The sequence below is a fragment of the Panthera leo genome, chromosome B2, assembly GCF_018350215.1.
Source record: "Panthera leo isolate Ple1 chromosome B2, P.leo_Ple1_pat1.1, whole genome shotgun sequence".
NCBI lineage: Eukaryota > Metazoa > Chordata > Mammalia > Carnivora > Felidae > Panthera > Panthera leo.
Window position 1 is genome coordinate 116,267,417 of NC_056683.1, and position 27,593 is coordinate 116,295,009.

At 38.6% G+C, this 27,593-nt stretch overlaps 1 protein-coding gene across 4 annotated transcripts in view; it reads left to right on the forward strand.

The window, feature by feature from the left end:
• LAMA2 (laminin subunit alpha 2) overlaps positions 1 to 27,593 on the forward strand; it is a 609,036-nt gene that overhangs the window by 570,444 nt on the left and 10,999 nt on the right. For all 4 annotated transcript variants that reach the window (XM_042939791.1, XM_042939793.1, XM_042939792.1 and 1 more), the window contains 6 exons: positions 3,996 to 4,172; positions 4,401 to 4,569; positions 14,230 to 14,342; positions 14,679 to 14,868; positions 16,857 to 17,012; positions 25,483 to 25,636. In XM_042939791.1, the coding sequence (XP_042795725.1) occupies positions 3,996 to 4,172; positions 4,401 to 4,569; positions 14,230 to 14,342; positions 14,679 to 14,868; positions 16,857 to 17,012; positions 25,483 to 25,636 (959 nt within the window). The remainder of the gene's footprint in view (positions 1 to 3,995; positions 4,173 to 4,400; positions 4,570 to 14,229; positions 14,343 to 14,678; positions 14,869 to 16,856; positions 17,013 to 25,482; positions 25,637 to 27,593) is intronic.

Here is a 27,593-nt window from a genome sequence, read left to right on the forward strand (position 1 = left end):
GTGGAGGCTGCCTCTCTAAGGATCCATGAGAGCACTGCTTCCCAGCCCTGAATCACAAAATTGGCAGCAATAGTGTTGTAAACTCATCTTTCATTTCTCCACGACGCTGCGGCACTTGATATTTCCTTTATTGGGAAAGTCATCTGTAGTTTTCATCAAAATGTTGTATGACAACTCCGGTAATCAGTTTAGAAGGACAATTAGAGAAAAAGAAAACAGAAGCCCAGAGATTTCCGACCTCCAAACCAGCAAGCCATTTAATTAGACTGAAAACACAGAAAAGAACTGGAAATCAAATGTGAGAAAACCTCAAGACACAGGGAATATTTGTAAATACGACAACAGTATGAAGGTCTAACAAGAGTTCAAGTGAACAGATGCTGTTCTATACAGACCCATATTTTCTAATTATCCTCTTGTGTGGATAACAGTTTAGATACGTAATAAAAATGTCGTATCTTCTAAGTAAATGATAAAGCTTTCCTTGGCTTTTTTTTTTTTATTATATAGAGCATTGGTTTGTGGCTATGTTGATACTAAGCATTCTTGCAGAATATCTACTAACTGAGATGTTTAGAAACCATGATTAAGACAAATGAGGGATCAATATTCAGACAAACTAAGAACTTTTACTAGCCTAATAGCCAGATATGTCGGTCATGGTCTCTGAGGAGGAATGCAAACTGAATTTTCTCATTTGAATCTCAGCAACCACTCTGAAATACTATTTTACATGTCTTCTAGACCAGATTTCAGCTTCTTTGCCAAATGCTAGTCCTTCTCATTGTGAGAAGGACTTTGTAACGTCTTTAAACTTTAAAAATTTTCAGCAAAACAAGTGCAGACTTGAGAAATACAGCTGACAAAAAATAATCACCCAGAATATGTTATTCTGTACAGAAAGGATTCTCACGTTCCCAAGTGCATTACAATCTTGCGCTAAAGTGTCCTTTTAACAGGTGTCTCTTCAAGAAGGGCATTTTATGATGCCAACTTCACAGCTGTTGGCCATTAATCCAACCTTTATTTGATTAAGTTCGGTGTATAGTACATCTCTGAAAACTGGTCATTCGGTTAATTGGCCATATAAACAAACAGTTTTGCCATTCGCTGTTAATTAAAGGATAATGTATTAGACATATTAGTGGGTAGTCACTGAACTCTGTGGCAAAGCAAGAACACATCTGCTACCATAATGTCTCATTCAGCACTCTAAGGTCAAAACATAAGCATCGCCTATCCTTTAAGTAAGTGCCCCAATTAACTGATTAACCAGAGATCACTAATGACCCTAACAACTTCACCCAGAAACATTCTTTAATGCTTCATACTCATTCTGTGACACGCTCTGTGTCAAATACGAGACACAGATTATTTCCTTTGATTGTGCTAAGCGTATGTGAAATCTGCATTAATATCCTTCCATCACAGATGAAGAAATATTAACTAACTTGCCCCAAATCATGTAACTAGTAAATAATAGAGCCAGGATTTAAACCCAGGTGTATATGATTTTCACACCTCTACCTGTGCTTGCCAACTATTTATTCTTACCCTTTTTTGTGACCTCAAAGATTGTATTACTTCATGTTGATTAATTTGGAAATGCTTGCTTTCTCCTAACACCATTCAGATCATAAATGTCAATTATGGCATTTTCTTTCTTAAATGAAAAGCCCCGGATAAAATGTTAATTTTCATACGACCTCACAAAATCATTGGATTTTTACCAAACTGAGAGGCAATCTTTTCAAGATTGTCCTGGCCCTCTTCTCTCTCCCCTGTTATCTCTCTTTATCCTTCCTCTTTCACTCTCTCTCTCCTTTTCTACCCCTTCCTCTGCAAAAATCTCATTTGAGTTACTTTGGTGTCTAATTCCATGGTACTCCAGAGATCTCTACCTCCTGTAAGGGTTTTGCCCTCTTAACCTTCTCTTGGACTCCACTTACATGGCCAGTAGTTCTTCCTAAAGCCCTAAGAGCCTGGAGTAGATGCATAAGGCAGTGATTTTCTCCTTTGTGAGAGCATTCTTCAATACAGGTATAGAATTGGGCTAAAGGCCACAAAAGTTAGACCAGATACTTCAGGAATAATCTGGATTTCCAGAATGGGCTCATGATTTGGACACTGCAACCCAAATATTTCTTACCATCCAAAATACGTTCAATCAAAATAAAATTGCAGATTTTGTTTTGCGTGTAGATTACAAATGTCAGGGTACTTCCCTTAATATCTTCTATAACCCATTTGGCAGATTGAAAATTGGTGTAAGATTGAAAACAAAATCTTATACCAATACTCCAAACAAACAAGAAACAGAATGTAAGTAATAAAATATTCAATTGTGAAACTCCAAGAATCAACTGTTGAACTTGTAAGAAAATACAGCTAACTTATCATGATACTAATAGTAATGTTTATTGTAGTGCTTTTTGTACATTGTAGGTCCTCAGTAAAGAGTTATTGAATAAATACTTAAACAACAGGAAAGACACCAGAATCCCAATGGACATATTGGTAATGTTCCCCTTTAAAAAAGAGCTAAATAAATAATCTAGATTTGATGCTCCTAGGCTTTTTAAAAATTCTAATCAAGAACAGAGATTTGCTCTCTTAGACAATCTTTAATAGTGGCTTAAACCCCTCATTAAAATTCTTAGGAGCATTGCTATGTCATGTTAGTAAGACGTTGCTTTTAGCAAAAGGGAAAAAAAAAGGTGTGTGTGGAAGGGGACTTCTCGGTGAGTCACACATGCCCAGAAGTGAGTGCTTTTCTAAGTCTCATAAAACACCAGCATTCTTAGCAATAATGTTGAACCTCCTGATTTTTGCCAACACACTCTTCCAGAGTCTGGTAAAAAACCAATATGTCATTTCCCCCTATGTTTCCTTTGAAAATAAATCCAACCTGCTCCCTCTACACCCCCTGAACAATGACATTTTGAGCACCAATGAAATCAATTTTTTTTTTCATTCTCTTACATCTGAACTGTCTCAAAGTGGACCAATAGCTCAGGGCTATTTCAGAGTGTCTTTGCCCTGGTTTATTATTTCTAGCTCCACATGTGGTTTTTATTCTTTATAAAATCAAGCAAGATGGCCTTTTAGGACTGAGTTTTCCAACTAAGTACTTTGGTTTTCTCCCCAGATATGTAGTAAGTTTTCAGTAATCCATTCATGATCCTCGGGCTAGTGACTAATACTTATGACTAATAGCTCATGCCAACTGTTTGGGACTGAAATTCAAAACCTGCATCTAGAACAAAAGAAAAAAATGCCTTTGGTCTTTGTCATCATCAGAATTTTTTGTCTCCTTTGATTCTTTGCCCCAGGATCCAAGGATGGTGAATAAGTAACATGAGGTTCTCAATTAGTAATGTGTGAGTTATCTCTCATAAGCAAATTAGGGAAATTAATGAAACAGTCACTAAGGAAAATTATGGCAAGGAACAATTAGCATGATGTTCTTGCCTGCCTCTTCTATTCAAAAGCCAGCAGCTATGTTCTTTATAAAATGCCCTGTAAGTGTTTGCTGTTGAGTCCTGCAATCCAAACTCTCATGAGCACAGTTTGTCCCCCAGCAAGAAGATAATAGCTAGCACAAACCAAGAAATAAAGAACCAAACAAAATGTGACCCCACGCTGTGCTAAACCCACTGAGCCTTATACGATTAGATATAACGGCACTGTACAGAAGCCTCAGCTCTATGGGTTTGTGTGTTTGGGGCCAGTATTGCCAAAGCCAAGGCTAACGTTACAGCTCCACTGTTACCTTCTTTCAATCAACTCCCCGAGAGAGCAAATGGAGCGGGGGAGGCAGAGGGACAGAGCCTGAGAAAAAATATTGTTAGCTTGGTGTAGAAATCCTAATTATCGAATTTTGGCTCACTTAAAAGCTACTGGAGGAAGGGGTGAGGAGTAGCAGGAAAGAGTTTGATTTCCAATTATACTGGATGTTTTGTGTTTTATACTGTGTATTTTCAATGTTTTCTCAGCATGTTTACTGTTCAAGTCGATGAAGACAGAAGGCATATGCAAAATCTGACAGTAGAACAGGCAATTGAAGTTAAGAAGCTTTTCGTTGGGGGTGCTCCACCTGAATTTCAACCTCCCCCGCTCAGAAATATTCCTCCTTTTGAAGGCTGTGTATGGAACCTTGTTATAAACTCTGTGTACGTACTTCTTCTGTTTGTTTGGTTTTTTTAATATGAGGATCCCTGTTGCATCTACACTACACAAAACCATGGCGTGGTGGGGGAGGGGCGTCCAGAGAAGACCTCCTCATTAGATTTTAAAAATTGCACTGCTGGCTTTTAAAAGGGGGAGGAAAAATTCAATGGTAAGGAAGCAAGACGATAAAAACTAATAGAAAGTATTTAATTTTAATCCTATTCCATTAGCCCCATGGACTTTGCACAGCCTGTCTCCTTCAAAAATGCAGACATCGGTCGTTGTGCCCATCAGAAACCCCGTGAGGATGAAGGTAGAGAAATTCCAGCTGAAATAGTTACCCGGCCAGAGCCAATGCCCACCCCAGCCTTCCCTACACCCACCCCAGTTGTGGCACAGGTGAGTGTTTTTATGCTATTGCTTTCTAATTTTAACCTGTATTCTAGTTGTTTTCAGAGAGAAGATAATTCAGGATATCTCATAAGCTCTACTTCTAGAATTAGAGGAAGGGAAACTGGTCTATGAAAACCCGTTCTCCCTACATCTTTCTTGGATTACTTTGATTTATATATCGTTCTCCTTAAATTTTCCTCCTTGTAAAATGGCATGTGTTTTCAGTTGAAAAGTTAGCATAGTGCAGAAATGTCTACAGAATCAAAATAAGATCCACCTATAATACCACCACACAGAGACAACCGTAACAATTTCCAGCCCTTTTTATTTGCATTTTAAGTAGTAAATCTTATATCATATGTACAATTTGGTATTGTTTTTTTTTTTGAAACAGGTAATAATAATTAAATGTCATACAAGTGTATAGGTCTGATTGTGACGCTGACAGGCTAGCTCTGGGGACCCAGAAAGGGACCCAAAGGACCAGCCAAGAGGGCCCGTGGCTTCTTGAAGGATGGAAATCAAACGTGAGCCAGTAGGAAGTAAAAGCAGAGTTTCTTGAAGATATGGACAGAGCAGACACATTCAGGGCACCTGGGAGACTCAGAAAGGAGAAGAATATGAGCCTCATCTTTGTTTGGAGTCTGGGGGTTTTCATTGAGAATTGTGGTCCAGTGTACATGCCTCTCAGACATCCAGGAACAAGTTAGAACAGAGGCCAGGGCCCAGGTATTATTCCTTGGAGCTAGGGAACGTTGGCTTCCATATGTCCAGGCTGGGGATCTGGAATGCGCATATAATAGCTTCCTCTGGTCATTCTCACCGGGCCCTTCCTTAAATGTTATCTATTCTAAAGAAATCTTGAACTCCTTGTCCCTTACAAAGAGGACATACACTCTTTGCATTCTGAAGCATGTGTAAAGTGGGGTGGGAGTGCAGGTCCTAGCAAGAATAGAAGCAGGAAAGGGAACAGAAAGATGTTTATGGGGTCCTTCAGTTTCCCTGTTTCAGTTACATACATGTGTGTGGGTGCGACATGCAAAGAGACACAAAAAGTATTTCATTTTATGGAGCTGATCATTTCATTGATTACAGTGTGGGTTTCAATCCTGTATTCCAGTCTACTATGTGTATGAATTTGAGAAAGCTGCTCAGCCATTCTATCCCTCAGTCTTCTCATCTGTACAATGAGTATATTAAGGACACATACGTCTCAGAGCGACTAGGAGGATTAAAAAATAATAATGTTTGTTAAATGTCTCGTATATATGAAACGTTTGATAAATGGCATAATTACTAGACAGTAATGATCGTAATGATTGTTCCTCAGTGCTCACTATGCGCCAGCCACTGCCTAAACAATTTCCATCCAACATTATACGTGGTTTTCATCATGGCTCTGTAAACGATATATCATCCCACTTGCAGCTGAGTTGGCAAGAATGACCTAGCCTCAGTAACCCACCCGCTGACACAGCCAGTAAATGGCAGGATAGGAATTTTAATCCAGTAGGTCTGACGATACAGTCTGGCTCTTCATCACTGCAACACTCTGTCTTTCTAATTGTACTTTGTACTCATTGTGGGCCATTTAGAGTGCTTCCAGTTTTTCGCTATTGGAAACTATATTCTGATGAGTGCCTCTGTATGCCAAACTTTCTCATTTATTTTCTTAAAATAGATTCTTAGATGAATAATTATAAGGTCAAGTGATGAATGTATCTAAGGTTCTCAACACATATCTGAGTTGCTTTTTACAAAGGTTCCACCAATTTACATTCACATCACCAACGTATCCAAGAGGGTGGATCTCACTATGCTCTTAACAGCGTGTGCATCGTATTTATAGCACTTGCCAGTTGATGGGTGGAACATGCTGTGTTGAGCACAGATTTTGAAAACTCTTGAACATTTTCTTTTCTTCCTTAGTTTCCATGATGGAACTGGTTGTTTTGGAAACCAGTCTGCTCCTTGTCACTAGAAATATTTTGAGCTTATATCTTCTCTAACATCCCTTCCAGGATTTGAAAACAGTGAAGTCATTTCCTCGTGGTGAGCATAGCATAAGGTGTTGACTTGGCAAATCACTACCCTGTACACCTGGAACTAATGTAATGTTGTGTGTCAATGATACTTCAATTAAAAAAGAAAAAGAAAAAACTAGCGAAGTCTTTTTCCTCTAGGGTAAATATTCCATAATCTCAAGCATTCTTCATATGACCTAATTTCTGATTCCCATATTTCCGCTGATCAATTTCTTGACTTTGAAATATCCCTTTCAAAATATGTCACTTAGAATGGACCATATTACTCAAAATGGAATGCCCAGTTGAGGCGACAGCAGTACCTTTCCTTCCTGTGGCCTGTTACCAGATTTTATTAAGGATGCGCCTGAGAATACTTCAATGTTTTAAATCAATGGATTATGCTATTCGTTCGTCATCATGTACCATATTCAGTCAACCACAGTCTTGAGGGTCTTTGTACCATTCATTCTGTTGTGTCAGGTCTCTCAGCCAGCCCATCTTGACTTGGTATGGTTTATTGGTGTAGAAGCCTGCTGGTCCCCAACGATCAACTTCCTTTTCCTTTCCTTTCCTTTCCTTTCCTTTCCTTTCCTTTCCTTTCCTTTCCTTTCCTTTCCTTTCTTTTTTCTTTTTTTAAAGTTTATTTATTTATTTTGAGAGAGGTGGTGAGCACGAGCAGGAGAGAGGGAGAGAGAGAGGATCCCAAGCAGCCTCCACACTGCAAGCACAGAGCCCGACATGGGGTTTGAACCCATGATCGTGAGACCATAACCTGAGCCTAAATCAAGAGTTGGATGCTCAATCAACTGAGCCACTCAGGCTCCCCTCACCTTTCTTTTCTAAATGCCCATGCAGACTTTATTTTTTAGGGAGTCTGAAGCATATCCCTCTGTGGTTTCCAGAGATCACGTTTTTTCCCTTTTTCTGAAAATAAAGATACTTTCCCATCTGGGACTAGAGATTTTAACTCATTTAAGTTTTCTTATAACCTTCTGTTCTAATTCCAATTTCCATTTTCTCTCAGCAGTGTATGTTTTAACTTTTCCAAAACAGAACATTCCACTTAGACAAGACAAAAGCAAAAGAGAAGTTGAATGGCAGTCCTGTGGGCTGGCATACAAAGGCTCACGGAACATCAGAGCTGGAAGGGACCTTAAAGATTCTGACTCTTAATTTCCATATGGGGAAACAAAGCCCTAGACCTTACAGGATGGCCTGTGATCACACGCGTTATAGACAGTTGCCACTAAAACCCAGATATCTAAATTCTAACAGCTATTGTCCCTTCTCTTGCACATTAGAATTATTTATACTGTGTGGTGGTAATTACATTTTTTAGAATTTCTATCCCTATTGAGTTGTATTTTTATAGTTTCAGATTATGGAACCATATATATCTTCTAATTTGATTTCTTTCTCTCTTTCTCATTCTTTGTGTGTGTGTGTGTGTGTGTGTGTGTGTGTGTGTGTGTGTGTGGAGAAGAAGGTCTGCTTTTTAAAGGTTACTAAAAGTTTGACATTTATAACAAATTTATAACAAATATTTGTTAAGAGCCTACTAATGCAAAAAATGAATAAGATATCATCATTGCTGGCCAGGGAGAGGGAGAAGGGGAGGGAGAAAGACAGAGACAGAGAGGCAGATTTAAGAAATTGGACACTAATATAAATGACAAAGTGAGCAAGTATGTGTGGAGGTCAGTCTGGATAAGTGCGGAATGTGGGCTACAAGCACAACCCACTAGCTCTCAAGATTGAAAATTGGAAGCATGGCAGGGGACACCATTAAACTCCATCCAAACAAAATGACTAGTGGTACCCAGAAGTGTAAAAACAGGTCTATAAAATGCAAATGTTAATATGTCATCACAGTCTTAATACATAAAATCTTTCAATTGAAACAACATAAAATGATGATGACATACTTATGACATTGTGTTAAGTGGGGAAAACAGGATATAAAGCCATATATACTGCATAATCACATCTATATCGAAAGATAGAAAAACTCATTAAAAAAACCCTTGCAAGAAATATATCAGATGCTAACAGCAGATGTATTATGGACTAGAGATGATTTTCATCATTTAAACAAACTATTCTTACCTGTGTTTTGTTTTCATAACTCTTTTTAAAAGATAAATTGAAAGCATTGGTTTTCAACGTTGATTCCTGTTCAGTATCCCGTTAGATAGTTGATTTCTCGTCTGGGAAAGAGGGATGTGGTGAGTGGGTCTCCCTAAGCCCCTCCACTTTGGGGGTCACTGAAGAAGCAAACTGGCCCTTACTCCAGTGATCGGGAACTGGCCACGTCTCCCTTCCCCGCCATAGCCCACCCACTTTTATGCAGTGGACTCTGGTGGGTTACTTGTCCTTTCTGAATGTAAGCTGACCCATTGAAAAATAAGAAGGATGATATCTACCTGCATGGATCCCGAGCCAATAAATTATACACTGTATGCAAAGCACCTAGCACAATGCCTGGCTCATAGTAACACTCCATCGTTCTTCTCTGGGAAGAGTTACCCTTTCACACTTTCAGGCAGAGAGCAAGTGCCAGGAAACAAAGTGGGGCGAGTGTTCCATGTTTCAACAATTATAGACTCCAGTAGAAGTTCTCTTATATCTCAAGTCTCACCTCATTTTCCACTTTCACCATCTTCTTTCCTTTTTTAATCAGGAGTTAGATTGTAAGAATGTGTTTAACAATTAAGGCTTGCAACTTAAATCCTGACGTAGGAACTGTCCCCTATTTGTTCTAGTAGAGCCAACAGGAACCATCCCCTATCTTCAGTCCCCTTTTCTTTTTCTTCTCTACACCATCTCACCCCTCCCCACCAACACCTCACATCACGAGGATGACGTTCACTATACTCCAGGGAAGTTTCGGAGTATCCTAGGAAAGCCCTACCCTGTGAAATGGATTATGTCAGTCCCATCAGTAACACATGCTAGAACATCATACATAGATCAGAGAGCATTACATGTGTATTATCCCATTTGATAGTGTGGGAGCCCATCTTCCCTTTGTGCTTCTCTCTCATTCTTTGGCTCATTTAGAGCTGGATAAAACATTTCTACATTCTATATTATATTTGTGGAGATTTCTCATGGAAGATGGTGGAGGGTGGGGTTAGATAAGACAGTAGACTTCTATTACCACCTACAGATATATATGGTATTTATACCAAGTCTTTATACCAAGCCTGTGTGGATTTGTATACAATGACTGGCTGTATTTTTTCCTTGAAGCTTATTGGAATGTGGGACTTGAAGTTTGAAATGTGAACACTGAGAAGAGTGGTATAAATAGCCGTGAAGAGTCCTGTGTTGTTAAGGGCTCTTGGGGTGTTGGGGGAAAGAAGCGAGCAGAGAAGGAAAGAATAGACCAAAAGAAAACTATTTATCAAGCAGCTTTAATACTACAACTTTAAAAGCTAAGTACAGTCTATGCCAAATGATGAATCAGTTGGATATTGGTATGTCTTTAAAGGGAAAACACACGTTATCCGTACTACAAGAAATCTCTATTCGGGTGTTAGCGTATAAATATTACTGCAAATGCCCAATACTTTACCAAAAAATCTCATGTGCTGGGTAGTAACATAATTCACTTTCTCAAACAGCTTGAGTAAGGATTTTATATTTCAGAGCATTAAAGTCAGTGCCGTTAAAAAGTATCTTCCACTTAGTATTCATCCATAAAAAAAAGCATCACAAAGAAACATCCAACTTCTCAGACGTGATTCTAGCCCACATTTGTTAGAGGGATTACTGACTCATGAAGGGAGAAAATGATGTAGTTTTTATGATCATTCATCATTTGATGCTTTCAAGAACAAAGATGCCAGTTTTGATAAATGCAATTTAAATCTCTGCTCTGCACCAATCTAAAGTCGAGGAATCCTTGCCTACCACTCACATGCTACTCTGAATCCAAGAACTCATTTCCAAATGTCAGCCAACAAACAGCAGTTGGAAATGACCCCTGATTTATTCTGACCTGAAATGGAGTAACTGTGAGGTGAAAAAGTTTTCGCTGTTACTAATCTGCTGCGTTGTCCATTGGCCGATGCCCGGCTTTAAGAAACATGGCTTCCTTCAGAATCCTCTCCAACTATGCCACTGCCCTAATCAGCAGGTACGCCACATTTAGACTCCTCACTTAAGTCTTGTCTGCCCACAACTTGTCACCTGCCAAGCGGACACCAGCAAGCAGGCTGCGTCCTCCAGATCACATTTTTCCCCATATGCACATGCAGTACTTTAAAGAGTTCCCACAAGGTGGCAGGATTGTAACATGTTAAGATTGATGAGCCTGTGATTTTTTTTTTTTTTTTATTATTGTTGCTTTAATAGATTTCAAAGATAAGTGTTTCCAAAATAATACAGGTAAAGTATCACATCCATAAAGATGATGCCCTCCCTGAAACTCACATTAGCTTGGAGAAGGAAGATTTGTCTTGCAACCATCGTTCTTCAAATTTCCTTAGAATTGCCTCCTTAGAGGACCCTTTCTCTTACCCATTCTCCTTAGCTTAGATTTCTGTGGGAAGCAGGTTGAAAAATAGGAGCATCTTACTCTTGTGCAAACCGCGGGGCACTCTTTGTTCCATCTCACATATTGCCTTTAAAATGTTAGAATTAGGGGTGCCTGGGTGGCTCAGTCGGTTAAGCCTCTCCCTTAGGCTCAGGTTATGATCTCACAGTTCATAAATTCAAGTCCCGCATGGGAGTCTCTGCTGTCAGCTCAGAGCCTGGTTCAGATCCTCTGCCCCTCCCCTCTCTGTTCCTCCCCTGCTTATGCTCATGCTCATTCTCTCTCTCTCTCTCTCTCTCTCTCTCTCTCTCTCAAAAATAAATAAAACGTTTAAAAATAATAATAATGTTAGAAGGGAACAAAAAGACGTTTGAGCAGCCAGAGGAACTGCTCAACCCTCCGAGGGGCATCAGGGAGTAGGGGTGGGAGAGTAGCCACAGGCAAACCACTAGGGTCTGCCCCCTCCTGTACGTGCACATCCCACGTTGGGCCTGGTTTCAGACTCACCCTGGGGAAAGTGAAGCACAGCAGACAAGACCCAGTCCTATTTGTCTTTAACCAAGTGAGATTATAGAGGTCTACACTTGCACCAAAAACATTCCCAGAGTACAGGCTGGAAAATTGTCTTCCAAATGTACATACGTGTAAAAACTTTCCTATACTACATTTCTCAGTCCTCTCCTAACTGCCATTTTATAAAGGAACGTGACACAAGTTTTAGTAAAGAAGTATTCATAGTGCCCATCCTATTGCAAACTGATGATAGAAAACATCGATTTGTGTGTCCCCAACATACAGTGAACTTAGCATATGGTTTTCTACTTGGAGATTATGTAGTAGAGTGACCCATTATCACTGTCTTCTAGAACATTGGCCAGTCTAAGGAATCTGCCTGTTGCAAAAGTCAAGCCAGAGCCCCTCTGGCTTCACTCTTCCTAAATTTCCAGCGGTTGTAACATGTAATGCTTCTTAAAAGAACTCTTATAAAGTCCCTATCCTTTTTGAGTCAAAGGTTTTCCTAAAATAATGTAAGCATGGTCGTTTGCACCTAGAAAATCTGATAGTATGTGACAGAAAACTGGTCAGCTTAGGACCAGTGTTGGAAAGATCTGTCCAGTTTACCAGCAAGCACGCTTATTGTGGTGTTTGGGCCTCAATGCCCAAAATATATAAAGACAAAAGCTCTCTGTGACCTGTAGCTGCTACCAATGAACACCCAACCTTTAGAATTGCCACTTTGGTCATTTAAAAAATTATATTATTAAAGTTATGTTATATTGACATTTATATGTATAGCAACTAGACGAGTGACCACGATGATTAAGAATAACATAGAAATAACCCGCTGGTGATTTTCTTTACAGCCACACTCATTGTTCCCTAATTCCTCAGCATCCATTAACCTTTTCAGTTTCTCAGTTTTCAGAGCTGAGGAGTTAGAGATGTTTTAGCCAGATTTTGCCCCTAATGGACTCACAGCAGGTAGGATTCGCTTAAGAGATTTCAGGGGAGGACTGCAGACTACTAACGTTTGTGGCATGGGGCCTCTGTGTAGGAAATCTCGCGAGAGGTTAATAAATGATCCCAATTCTATTAATAGCATCATTGCAGGCAGAGACATTAAGCTACCAGAGCCTTTCCATTTGGGCTCTTTTTACAGGCAATGTAACCAGAAAGGGGCCACATGTTGATTCCAAGAGAGGCCATTCAGCTGTGTGAATAAATAGCTTTTTCCTGTTCTACCCACTGGGTTTTTGCATATCTGTGTGAATTTCTGCCACAGTCTGCTCTTTGTAACTGACCATCTCCTGGGAAGCAAGAAGGGAAATACTTCCATGAAGACCAATTTTATAGCATTTCAAACACTTAAAGCCTTTTACCTGCTGCGGCGGAGTGCCCCGTTTGAGGAAGCTCAAGAGAAAAGAGAGCAAGGCTTTTCCTCATCAAGTAAAAATGTCCTGTGCGCTGATGAGTCATCTCATCTTCTATTTGAGAAGAACATTCTGCATCAAAAGCCTGCCTTGGGCTGTTTGAGAACCTCTGCTGAGTCAGCGCTCACTAGGGCAGTGGCCCATCCAGAGCTATTAAGTGCAGATCTTAAAAACAGATGTGTTGTTTGAGAGCGTGCAGGCTATTTTCCCATGTACTGTGTGTTCTAAAGGACCTCTTAAGCAGCCTGTACTTCAAGCTATTTTGTGCAAATAGAGAACAGAGAAAGGAATTATGACTCAAGTAATTTGAGGAGCCTTGATTATCTATTGAGCTACGGGTTACACTGGCCAAATACGGTCCACTCAGCCAGGACTGGCTGTATAGTTTCCAGCGCCCAGAGCAAAATGAAAATGCAGGGCCCCTTTTTCAAAAAGTATTAAGAATTTCAAGATGGTGACAGCAGAGCATTAATCCAAGTAAGCCCGCCCTGCACGGAGCTCTCCCTCGTAAGAACTGTAAGAAGTGGGTCTTTGCACAGTGACAGTTGAAATGGTATATGGTGGGATACATTAAAAAATGTACTGGGTTGCCTAGCAACTGGCTCAGGGCCTGAATGGCCTGACTTGCAAGTTTAGATACACCATCTTGAAAGTCCAAATTCATGGAAACCTTCCAGTAGACTGATAATTTTCAAGAAAAAGTAATACAGTGGGAGATAGAAAATGGGGAGGGCAAGAAGGAACACATTTTTCTCCTCTTATAACTTGGTGGCTAGCTTGTCATTTTCCCTGTCCAATCTTCGAAGAACATAACTCTTCATAAGTGAGGTAAAAGTGAAAAGGAAATTCCAGTTTTCTCAGAAACATAAACAATTTTTTTTTTCCTTGGAGGGTAATGAAAACATGAATTGATCAATAAATATTTTTGAGCACATTGATTTGGTGATTCAAGGGTGCAGGACAAGAAAACAGATTCCCATTCACTGAACTTTTCATAGTAACTGCCTACCATGTAGTAGAAAACAGACATTAGTAAATTTTCTTCTTAAGGAACCTCAGTAAGATTATACAGGAATATTAAGCTAAAATAGAAGAAACAAGTAGATAATAGGATCGAATTTTGCAAAAACAGAGTCCATCTCTTCTTTCTCTCCTGGGTATTTTACAGGGTCCTTGTGCTGCGGAAGCAGAACCAGCTCTTTTGATAGGGAGCAAGCAGTTTGGGCTTTCGAAAAACAGTCACATTGCGATTGCCTTCGATGACACCAAAGTTAAAAACCGGTATGTATTATTCTGAGATACTGAGAAAGAGCTGACAAATGGAAATACTGAGTATCTGCCCTGATTCAAGTTTAATCAACTACATTTATTCATTAATGAGGTGAGTGTTTTAAATTCATTGAGTACGATAGAGAATAGAATGATACTTGCCTGCGCCTGAGGAGCTCAGTTTAGGAAATCAGCAGACCTGGAAAGTCCTCATTTCAGAGGTGGTTTTACTGTCCTGTGTGAAAATCACCCCCCCCCCCCCCCCCCCCCCCCCCCCCGTGAGCAGAGGCAACTTTAGCTTAGAATAAGAACGCTTTTACTTTTGTTTTATTTTGCGTGCTTTCACAGCCTCACAATCGAGTTTGAAGTGCGAACGGAAGCTGAATCAGGCCTGCTTTTTTACATGGCTCGGATCAATCATGCTGATTTTGCTACCGTTCAGTTGAGAAATGGATTGCCCTTCTTCAGTTATGACTTGGGAAGTGGTGACACCAACACCATGATCCCCACCAAGATCAACGATGGTCAGTGGCACAAGGTAATAGTCCATGAGATGTTGGCAGTGGCCTACGAGGGGAATACTAAGTGGCAGCCGTTGGCATTCCCCTGGTGCAGGTGCTGTTTTGCCAGGGCATATGCCGACTCTGGTGCTACTGGAATGTGGCTGAGGCTAAAAATAAAGCAAGTGCCACATACAACTGGGAAATGTCATCAGACCTGGGTAGGTGTGTATTTGATCACTTACATGCTTCATCATGGTAGCACAGGACTCCATTATTGCTATACAGCTGTGGTTCCCAAACATCTGTCTGCACACCAGGGCCGATAGTTGAAGACAGTTTCACTACTGTAAGTGAGAAATGTAGGACAATGGAGTATGTTTACCTCCAAGCTCTATGTATTCAATTTAGAGGAATAATAAATATTCTGAGATTATATTTTCATGTTTTAAGGTGCTAACATGGCCTCTCTTTTATGAGATAATATTTGACAAACTTAAAAGGTGGTAAACTAAAATGAGCCCTAATACCACCCCTCCTCATCACACCCCGTACTGCGAAAACCAAGAGTTTGGGAATCTGCTGTATCATGTTTAAAGGGCCCGAGGGCCACATTTCCACCGACAGTCATTTGGAACAACTTTTAAAACATTGGCCTTACACCCAGAAACTGGCACTATTATGGGCACAGAAGGCTCATTTGCCAGCTTACTGTCCTCTTTGGCAAGACTGCAAATAGATAATATACTGCCTTATTAAAATGAAAACTCAGAATTTGTTTCTGCACCTGTGATCGCCTATTCAGTAAAGCTTCCCTAGGTAGACCAATAAAATGCTTAATTTTTAGAGTTTGATATTATTAGGTGTTGGATTTTATATATTAACACACTTTGGCTTGTCATAAACATATATATATATATATATATATATATATATAGAGAGAGAGAGAGAGAGAGAGAGAGAGATGACAAGCCAAAGAACCTGAGACAAATATAATAAAAATGCAAAGTCTGTCAATTCGTTATCTTGGAAATAAGAAATGTAATTTTCATATTTTCTTGGGAGCTTATGACTAGCAAATACTGAGCTTCATGAAGGAACTCTCATTAAGGCTAATTCTCCTCTCTGGCTAATAGAATAAACATTACACTTAAAAAACTGGCATATTGTTGGTCCACAGTGCATCTGGGATTAAGAAAGAAAGTTTCAATACTATAAGCAGCCAAATTAAGGAGGGATTTTATTTTTGAAGATTTTTTAAAATTGTTTCCCAAACCAAGATAAGTGTAAAAATGAGGTTTTGATTATTCTAATCCTAACATAAATTCATTTTAAACCATCATTGTGCTCCAGCATTCGACAGGGTCACCCACTCCGTTTCCTGAACTCAGACTCAAATTTTTTTGTGCCCAAGCCAATCTTGACACTCCTTATTTCCCTCTGTCCCCAACAGATAATTCACCCCCCTGCTGTAATTTCAGCATCAGGTAGCTTTCCATCTTCCTCCTGCCTTTGAACTAATCAGCTGCTGTGGAAACTGCCTTGCAGCCTTGATGTGCTGCCCTTCCTTCAATTCTGCACAAAAAATGCCTATTAGGCAGAGGGATGTAGCATATCTGAAATTGTGTTGGGGAGACCAGCCTTAGCTCAAACTAATGCATGTTTAAAACTGGACATGAATTTTGCAGCCCACTTAATTCATGATGGGGCTCTTAATCTGCAAGGTTCCTGACAACATGCGTACCTCTTGATACATGTGCTCACTTGGCAATCTATAGAAAAGTCTTTAATCTAAAACTCATCCAGGAAGATTTTGGACTCTTGGAGATGGTAGTAATGGAAAAGAGGGAGTTTGAGATATTGTGTAAAATGAGTTCAGCTTCACTCATGGGCTTAGCACATATTAGGCACTCAGTAAGTTATTTTGCTTTTTCCTAAGGAATAGCCAGAAAGTTCTTACATCTTACACTCTGCACATTTGAAATGTATCCTTGATTGGCTTTAATGACTCCTCTTCTTTTTGTAGATTAGGATTATGCGAATTAAGCAAGAAGGAATTATTTATGTAGATGATGCTTCCAACAGAACCATCAGTCCCAAGAAAGCTGATATCCTGGATGTTGTGGGGATGCTGTATGTTGGCGGACTGCCCATCAACTATACCACCCGAAGAATCGGTCCAGTAAGGGTTTAATTATTTTTTTGTGTCTTAAATAACTGCCTGGGTCATGTACGTATGTTGAATTATTAGGTCATATTGACCTATGACCACTCGTAAGTGAACAGGAAATCATCTTTTCTGAGAAGTGACAGAAGACTTTCTAGACTGATTTGACTATGAGGGATAATACCACAAAACAGCACGTGGAGCCTAGAGCCAGACTCTCCCCGTTTGGGTACCTACTTAACTAGTGTGGTGTGGAGCAAATTACTTAATGTTTCTTTGACAAAGTTCCCTCTTTTGTAAAATAGGATAATAATACCAAAGAAACAAGGTTATTGCAAAAATTAAATGAGGTAATATATTTAAAGTCCTTGGAAGAGTACTAAGCATATAGAAAGCACTGGAAAACAAGGAAGATAATATTGACGACGTTGTTTCAGGACTAGAGATTTTGCAAAAATGGAGAGATTGCAATATTTACAGTATAGTTGTCCAGTACTGAACTACAGTATATAGAGTACAGTATAGGATTCCAAATTTAAAGTCCTCACAATTTTATAAGTCAGTAATCACAAAATAATTTTTTGTCAGACCATGTGTCCTCATTTCCTTTGGAAAGCACTATTGTAAGAACTATAGGGGATCCATGTTTTTAGAGAATGTATCACAAAGAAATGTGTTACATTTCTATACTCAAATTAGAACACATGATAACGCAGAGCTATTCTTCATCAAACACAACTGTTCATCATCATTGTTTAATTCTCAGCCTTTGGTTCCTCTTGTGGGTGATCAGTATTACGTTCCTTTCATAGCTATCAGATATGATACCTAAACCTATCACAATGAGAGTCTCTGGAAAATGACAAGAGTGATTAACTTGTGTCCCTAAAACCAGATGAAATATAAGGGAGCAGAGTATGATTGAATTATGTGTACAGTCCCTAAATTCTAAACGCATCATGCAAACTTTCAAGTGTATGTACATTTTCTTGGGAACGAGTCCAAAGCTTCCATTAGATTTTCATAAGGAAGAAACACTAAGCCAAATTTAATTATCTTTCAAATAGAACTTAAAATTAGATTATGACGGAATGTATATAGAGATAGTAAGGTTAATAAACTATTAAACTAATAAACTATTAATAGAAACATGAAATAAAAACATAAGGGACTAATTAAGTTATTTTTTTAATTATACAGTTGACACAATGTCACATTAGTTTCAAGTATACATAGTAATTTGTCAAATTTATACATTATGTTGTGCTCACTGCAAGTGTAGCTACACCTGTCACTATACAATGCTATTACAATACTACGGACTGTATTCCCTATGCTATAGCTTTTATTCACATGACTTACTCATTCCATACCTGGATGTCTATACCTTCCACTCCCCTTCACCCATTTTGCCCATCCCCCCACCTCCACCCCTCTGGCAACCATCAACTTGTTCTCTGTAATTATGAGTCTGTTTCTGGTTTTTGTTTGTTCATTCATTTGTTTTTGGTTTTGTTTTGTTGTGGTGTGTGTGTGTGTGTGCGTGTGTGCGCGTGTGTGTGTTTTAGATTCTACATATAAGTGAAATCATATAGTATTTGTCTTCTCTACCTTACTTCATTTGGCATAACACCCTCTATGTCCATCCATGTTGTTACAAATGGCAAGATCTCACTATTTTATGGCTCAGTAATATTCCATTGCATATAAATACCGTGTTCTTTACCCATTCGTCCATTTGGATACTTACTTTGCTTCCTTATCTTGGCAGTTGTAAATCATTCTGCATTAAACATAGAGGAACATGTATCTTTTCAAAGTAGTGTTTTCTTTTTCTTTGGGTAAATACCCAGTAGTGGAATTATTGAATCATATGGTAGTTCTATTTTTAATTTTTTTGAGGAACCTCCATACTGTTTTCCACAGTGGCTGTATCAGTTTTCATTCCCCTTGTTCACAGTAGTGTATAAAGTTTCCGTTTTCTTCATATTCTCACAGAAACTTGTTATTTCTTGTCTTTTTGATGCTAGCCTTTCTGAGAATGTAAGAAGATATCTCATTGTGGTTTTGATTTATATTGCCCTAATGATTAATGATGTTCAGCGTCGTTTCATGTGTCTGTTAGCCATCTGTATGTCTTCTTTGGAAGATGTCTATTCATATACTCTGCCCATTTTTTAGTTGGGTTATTTTTGGTGTTGAGTTGTATAAGTTCTTTATACATTTTCGATGTAAATCCCTCATTTGATATGTCATTTGCAAATATCTTCTCCCATTCAGTAGGTTGCCTTGTTTTCTTGATAGTTTCCTTTGCTGTGCAGAAACTTTTTATGTTGTCCCAATAGCTTATTTTTGCTTTTGTTTCCCTGCTTGAGGAGACATGTCTAGAACAATGTTGTTAAGGCCAGGGTCAAAGGAATTACTGCTGATGTTTTCTTCTAGGAGTTTTATGGTTTCACGTATCACATTTAGGTCTTTTTTTTTTTTTTAATATTTATTTGAGAGAAAGAGGCAGAGAGAGGGGGCAGAAAGAATCCAAGGCAGGCTCCACACTGTCAGCGCAGAGCTGGATGTGGTGCTCGAACTCATGACCTGAACCGAAATCAAGAGTCAGACACAACCAACTGAGCCATGCAGGTGCCCCCCACATTTAGGTCTTTAATCCATTTTGAGTTTATTTTCGTGTATGGTGGTAAGAAAGTGGTCCAGTGTCGTTCTTTTACATGTAGTTGTCCAGCTTTCCCAGCACCATATGTTAAAAAAACAGTCTTGGGGCGCCTGGGTGGCTCAGTCGGTTAAGCGTCCGACTTCAGCTCAGGTCACGATCTCGCGGTCAGTGAGTTCGAGCCCCGCGTCGGGCTCTGGGCTGATGGCCCAGAGCCTGGAGCCTGCTTCCAGTTCTGTGTCTCCCTCTCTCTCTGCCCCTCCCCCGTTCATGCTCTGTCTCTCTCTGTCTCAAAAATAAATAAACGTTAAAAAAAAAAATTTTTTTTAAAAAAGAAGTCTTTTCCGCATTGTATATTCTTACCTTGTTTGTTGTAGATTAAATGACCATATAAGTGTGGGTTTATTTCTGGGATCTCTATTTTTTCCATTGATCTGTGTGTCTGTGTTTGAGCTAGTATCATAATTTTGATTATTAAGGCTTTATAGTATCCTTGAAATCTAGAATTGTGTTACCTCCAGCTTCTTCCTTCTTAAGAACGCTTTGGCTATTTCAGTAAATTTTAGTATTATTTGTCCTAGTTTTGTGAAAAATGCTTTTGGTATTTTGACAGGGATTGCATTGAATCTGTAGATTGCTTTAACAATATTTATGTAACAATATTAATTGTTCAAATCCATGAACATGGAATATCTTTCCATTTATGTCATCTTCAATTTCTTTCATCGGATTATTACAGTTTTCTGAGTATAGGTCTTTCACCTCCTTGGTTAAGTTTATTTCTAGGGATTTTATTCTTTTCAGTACAATTGTAAATGGAATTGTTTTCTAAATTTCCCTTTCTGCTACTTTGTTATTAGTATATAGAAATTCTATCAATTACTGGGTATTAATTTTGTATCCTGCAATTTTACTGAATTCATTCTTTCTTCTAGTAGTTTTTTTGGTGGAGTCTTTAAGGTTTTTCTATGTATTATCATGTTATTTGCAAATAGTGACCGTTTAACTTCTTCCTTACCAATTTGGATACCTTTTATTTCTTGCTTGATTGCTGCAGCTAGGATTTTCAGTACTATGTTGAATAAAAGTATCAAGAATAGACTTCCTCATCTTGTTCTGGATCTTAGAGGAAAGCTCTCAGTTTTTCACCTTCTGTATAATGTTAGCTCTGGCTTTTTCACATATTGCCTTTACTATGTTGAGGTATGTTCCCTCTAAACCCACCTTGTTGAATGGTTTTATCAACAGATGTTGAGCTTTATCGAATGTTTTTTCTGCATCTATTGAGATGATTTTTGTATGATTTTTGCTCTCCATTGTGTTCAATGTGATGTATCTTGTTGATTTTTGAATATTGAACTATTTTGCATCCCCAGAATAAGTCCTACTTGATCACATTTTTAATATATTGTGGAATGTGGTTTGTTAATATTTTGTTAAGGATTTTTGCATTTATATTCATCAGACATATTGGCCTGTAGTTTTCTTATTTTGTGGCATCTTTGTCCAGTTTAGGTATCATAGTAATGCTGGCCTCATAGAATGTATTTGAAAGCTTTCCTTCCTCTTCTACTTTTTAGACTAGTTTAAAGGAAATAAGTATTAACTCTTCTTTAAATGTTTGGTAGAATTTGACTATGAAGCCACCTGGTTTAAGACTTTAGTTTGTTGGTAGTTTTTTGATTGCCCATTCAATTTTGTTACTAGCAATTTATGTGTCCAGACTTTCTATTTCTTCTTGATTCAGTTTTGGAAGATTGTAGGTTTCTAGGAACGAATCATTTCTCTAGATTGTCCAATTTGTTGGCATATAATTTTTCATAGTAGTCTCTCATAATCCTTTGTATTTCTGTGGTGGTGGTGGTTATCTTCCATCTTTGATTTTATTTATTTGGGTCTTTTTTTCCCCTGATATATCCGGCTAAAAGTTTCTCAATTTTGTTTATCTTTCAAAAAACCAGTTCTTGGTTTCATTGATCTTTTCTATTGTTTTGTCTCTTTCATTTATTTCTGCTCTGATCTTTATTATTTCCTTCCTTCTACTCACATTTGGTTTTGTCTGTTCTTTTCTAGTTCCTTTATGTGTAAAGTTAGATTATTTATTTGAGATTGTTCTTGTTTCTTGAGGTAGGCCTATAAGTTAATATAAATTTCCCTTTTAGAACTGATTTCACCTTGTCTGTTTTCATTTTCATGTCCCCATGTATTTTTTTTTATTTCTTCAATGACTTATTGGTTGTTTAATATCATTGCTTAGCATCCACATGTTTGTGTTTTTCCAGTTTTTTGTTGTTGTTATGACTGATTTTTAGTTTCATACCATGTGACCAGAAAAGATACACGATATGATGTCAGTCTTCTTCAATTTATTGAGTCGGATTTTGTGGCCTAACCTGTGATCTATCCTAGAGAATTTTCTATGTGTGCTTAAAAAGAATGTGTATTCTGTTAACTTGAGATTGAATGTTCTGTATATATCTGTTATGTCCATCTCTCTAGTGTGTCGTTCAAAGACGCTATTTCCTTATTGATTTTCATCCCGGATGATGCATTTATTGATGGAACCGGAGTGTTAAAGTCTCCTACTATTATTGTGTGGCTGTCAATTTCTCCTTTTATGTCTGTTAATATCTTCTTTATGTACTTTATGTGCGTATTTATAATTGTTATAGCTTTTGTTGGGTTCATCCCTTATTGTTTAATGCCTTTGTCTCTGTTACACTCCTTGTTTTAAAGTCTTTTTTGTCTGATATAGGTACTGCTACACTGGCTTTTTTTTCTCGCTGCCATTTGCATGGAATATCTCTTACTATCCCTTTACTTTCAGCCTGTGTCTTTAGGTCTGAGGTGAGTCACTTTTATATAACAGATAAATGGATCTTGCTTTTTTTAATCCATTCTACCATTTTGTCTTTTGATTGGAGCATTTAGATCATTTATGTTTAATGTAATTATTGATAAGTTTGTACTTACTACTATTTTGTTAATTGCTTTCTGGTTGTTTTTGTAGTTCTTCTCTGAACCTTTATTCTTTTGCTCCCTTGTGATTGATGACTCTGTAGTGTTATGTATAGCTTTCTTTCTCTTTATTGTTTTGTATCTATTAAATGTTTGGAGTTGTGGTTACCATGAGGCTCACATATAACATCCTAAGGATATAGCAGTCTACACTGATGGTCATTTAAATTCAAACACATACTGAAAAACATTTTCACTCCTCTCTCCACATTTTATGTATGTGTTGTCATATTTTACATCTTTTTATTTTCTGACATCTAATCATGGCCTTAGCTATTTAAAGAAGTCCTTTTAACATTTCTTGCAAGGCCACTTCAGTGGTGATGATCTCCTTCAACTTTTTTTGGTCTGAGAAACTATCTCTCCTTCATTTCTGAATGATAATCTCGCTGGGTACGGTATTATTGGTTGTGAGTTTTATTTTTCTTTCAATACTTTGAATATGTGAGGCTACTCTCTTCTAACCTGTAAAGTTTTCACTAAAAAATCAATGGCTAGCCTGATGGGATTTCCCTCTTACATAACTGTTTGCTTGTCTCTTGCTGCTTTTAAAATTCTCTATATTTAATCTTTGGCATTTTAATTATTATATGTCATTGTGTAGACTTCCATGGGCTCATTTTGTTTGAAACTATCTGTACTTCTAGAATGTGGAAGTCTATTTTCTTTTCTAGGTTATGGAAGTTTTTTGCCACCCCCATAATGTAAATGTTTGTTTCTTAATGTTGTCGAAAAGATCCTTTAACCTATCCTCATTTTTTTAAAAAAATTCTTTTTTTCTTAAGGTGCCTAGGTGTCTAAGTTGGTTAAAAGTCCAACTCTTGATTTCAGCTCAGGTCATGATCTCACAGTTTATGAGATCAAGCCCTATATCAGGCTCTGTGCTCACAACCTGTAGCTATTTGGGATTCTTTCCCTCCTCTCCCTCTGCCCCTCCCCTTCTCACATGCTCACTCTCTTTCTCACTTTTTAAAAAATTATTTTTTTTTTCTTTTTGCTATTCAGCTTGGGTGCTTTCCATTATTATCTTCCAGATTACTGATCTGTTTTTCCACATCTGGTAATCTGTTCCCTCTCATACGTTTTTCATTTCAGTTATATTCTTCAAATTTGATTAGTTCCTTTTTATATTTTCTATCTCTCTGTTGAAGTTTTCACTGAATTCTTCCACTCTTCTCTCTAGTCCAGTGAATATCTTTACAATCATTTATTTTAAACTCCTTACTAGGCATATTGCTTATCTCTGTTTCATTTAGTTCTTTTTCTGAAGTTTTGCCTTTTGTTTGGGATATATTTCTCTGTCTCTCCATTTTGCTTGATTTTGTGTGTGTTTCTATGAATTAAGTGGAAAAGCTACTTCTCCGAAACTTTAAGGAACAGTCTTGTGGTATGGTCATCCCCTGTGCAGGCTATGTGTGCCTGGTGACTTCCTGGCTGGCTGGGGGTCACAGGGCACTCTCTGCTGGAGCTTGCCTGGTAGATTGGCTGGAACTGAACTGAGCATGTGCTGGGGTGGTCCTGGGGCTCTCTGCATAGAGGGTGCCTTGTCAGGACAGCTAAAACTGAAGCGTGTGCAAGTCAGGGGTTCCTAATGCCGTCCATGCAGAGGGCACCCTGGCAGGACAGAAGTGGGTATAAGCTGGGATATTTGGGGACTCTTCTGCAGAGGATGCCCTTCTGGGGTGGCTAGAGCTGAAGTGGGATGTGGGCTGGGGCATCCTGGGGTGCTCCCTGCAAGGGGTACCCTGGTAATAACTGAAACTGAGGCATGTATGGCCTGGAGGTTCATGGGGCACTCAGTGCAGGGAGCCCCCTGCTGGGGCTGCTGGAGCCAAAACAGGCATCAGTCAGGAGGTCCTGGACTGCTCTGTGCCAGGGTTGCCACAGAATGCCATCTGGAGCTGAGGTAGTATGGGTCTGGAGTGTTCCAGCATTCATTGTTCCTGTGTCACCTTGGTGTCATGGCTGGAGTTGTAGGGAGAACTGAACAGGGGTGTCCCAGTGTGCACCATTCTGGGGTTGCCTTGCTGGGACAGCTGGCACTGGTATAAGCTACGGGGCTGGGGCTCACAAGGCAATAGGCCAGCTGGGGTGCCTGGACCCTGGAGTGGTCCATGCTATCAAGGTGGAGGAAGTACATAAACCATTGCTCTCACTAGCCTGTCTGACCCAGAGAGTTCCAGCAGCTCCCTCACCATTTGGCAGGGTTCTGGGGCTGAGCCTTTTATATACTAGTTGCTCTTTTTCTGTGCCCCAGGTCACATAAATCTCCTCTCAGTCCCTCAGTACTATCCCTTCCCATTGCAGTTCATTGGGTCAGGGGTTGCCATTTTGCTGTGCAGAAGCTATTCAGTCGGCCCTCAATTCTTCTAAAGGAGGAATTGCTTTATCAATAGGTACAGATTTGGTGTGTCCATGGTAGTAAGTTCAGGTTCTTTCTACATCACCATCCTGGACCAGAACCAGCATAAGGAACTAATGAAAAGTTATGATATTCATATGGGGCACATAGGTCTGCCAAACCAGTGGTCCCATGAGAGTCACAATGTACACTATTTAGAATATCAGAACAATCTAGATATAGGCTAGATATATCCTAGTTGAGGAGGCCAACAGAGGATTCTGTGGGCCCATTTTGTGAAGCCTGGGATGATGGTACAGATTTAGGTAGTTTGGGGCTGTCTTAAGGAAACTGGGTGATGATTACAAGCACAGAGCATCCCCACAAATTACTGAATTCCATATAAAGGCAAAGTTTCTGCTAAAACCTGCTATTTGTTTTTGTCTGACCTGAATATTTAGGTGACCTACAGCATTGATGGCTGCATCAGGAATTTTCAGATGGCGGAGGCCCCTGTGGATCTTGAACAACCAACCTCCAGTTTCCACGTTGGAACGTGTTTTGCTAATGCTCAGAAAGGAACATATTTTGATGGAACAGGTTTTGCCAAAGCAGGTGAGGCACTTCCATTTTCTTCCTGTTGAATATTAAATAGGTCCAAATATTAACTTCTGGCTTGTATGGAAAAATAAAAGTCCTGGATTTCCTAAATTAGTACACTTAAACCAGAAATAAAAACGGATAGTAGTAATAACAAAAAGTCTCTTAAAGATTAATGTGTCTTATTGTGAGAAGATTTAATAGAAAAAATAAGTGTAATTCTACAAGAAGGGCCATATGTTTATACATGTAATTTATCTACTTTTCAGTTTTCCCTGTCTACCTTTCTGAAGGCGAGGTAGCATTTTTCTTTCTTCCTCTCTTCAACTTCTTTTAATACTCCATGTCATGAGCTCCCACTCATACCCATGACAGACACATACTGGTACCCATTTCTCATCGATGGTGATGACGATTGGCACTTTTCCCTGACTTTAGGCATCTGTCCCTTACTAATGAGCACTTCCAGAGCAGGTCTGGATCACTGATAGTAAATGTACAATTTGGAAAGAAAAATATAAAATATATAACAACAAAAAAGACCTTAACATACTTTAAGATGGACTGTTCAGTCCTAGAGTTAGAAAAAAATTAATGAGCACATAATGTATAGAAGTTATCATGGGGAACAGAAGTAAATGTTTCTTTTTTCAAAAAATATACTATTAATAGGTAAGATTCAGTGCTCTCAGAAATCACAAGTCAAGTACATATGATTTAAAACTACAAAAGATATACAAGCAAGGTTCTGTGGATATTTAGAAGAAACATTAATTTTGGTTGGGGAAATCAGGAAAGGCTTTATGGGAAAATTGACATTTGAGCTAAGATTTAAAAGGTGAGATAAATGCTCACATACAAAGGTTTTCAGAGATGGAAGGCCAGAGCCCTCAGACAAAGCGTAATTTGGAAACTTCACCTATAGCTGAGGCAGAAAACAGATAAACACAGGTTTTGTTAAACATTAAAATATTGGTGGTTATGATGAGCCCTACATTCCATGTGCAGAGAAAACCCAAAGCCTTCCCCAAGATTTCTTCAAATTCACAGATGGCTAACAATCTCTTGGTCAAATTTGATGGCAAGCTTCGGCGTCTGCAGTTAATTTATTGACTTGCTATTCTGCCTGGGCTCTTTTTTTTTCATTCTGGATCAAACTGGACCAGAAAATTAGCCACTTCCCCAATTTCCAACAACTCCTCCCATCCCTTCAACAGACAGTGTAATGCAATCTTTATAAGACTTGGATGATTAGAGAAGGTTTCATCATTGTAAAACATACAGCTTCAATTAAACCTTTGACATCTTTGTCCTTAAAACCTTTTCAGCCACCTGATCACTGTGGTTTTTACTGGCCAATTCACTCTGTCTTCCGCTGAACTGTTTCATGTTGTGCCTTTCTTCTCACTTCTCCCTTTCAGGGACAAAAACAAGCACTTTGTTTTATTTTGCAGGACAATTCAGCTTCTTTTTCTCTTAAAATCTGCTCTAAACCCACCTTTGCACATCCCAACCCATCAAGGTTCTCAGTAGAACAATACGTTTTTCACATAATAGACACTACCCTTCATTGGAGGCAACTGTGATTACAAATAGCATTTATTTCTTAATAAATAGAAGACATGCATAAAATTTCTGTAGTTCTTCTCTAATACTCCATGCAGTTGATATTTTCTAGGTCTGTTCATATTGAATGGCTTTGTTTCTAAGAGGCATGTCTTAAATACTTCCTAAAAGATTAAATCAATGAATCAAATATAGGAAATTATACAAAAAACTTACTTGGATGAACTGGAAAAACCTAGTTATGTCCCAGAATCTTCTCTTTCAAAATCATGCTTACAGTTCCTTTCTTTATTTAAAAAAAAAAAAAAAAAAAAAAAATGGAAACAGTAATCTTAGAGCAGCCTAGTAAAATCTTACTGAATAATCATTGAAATGCTTGACCTAATCCAACAGGAAGACTTCCAAT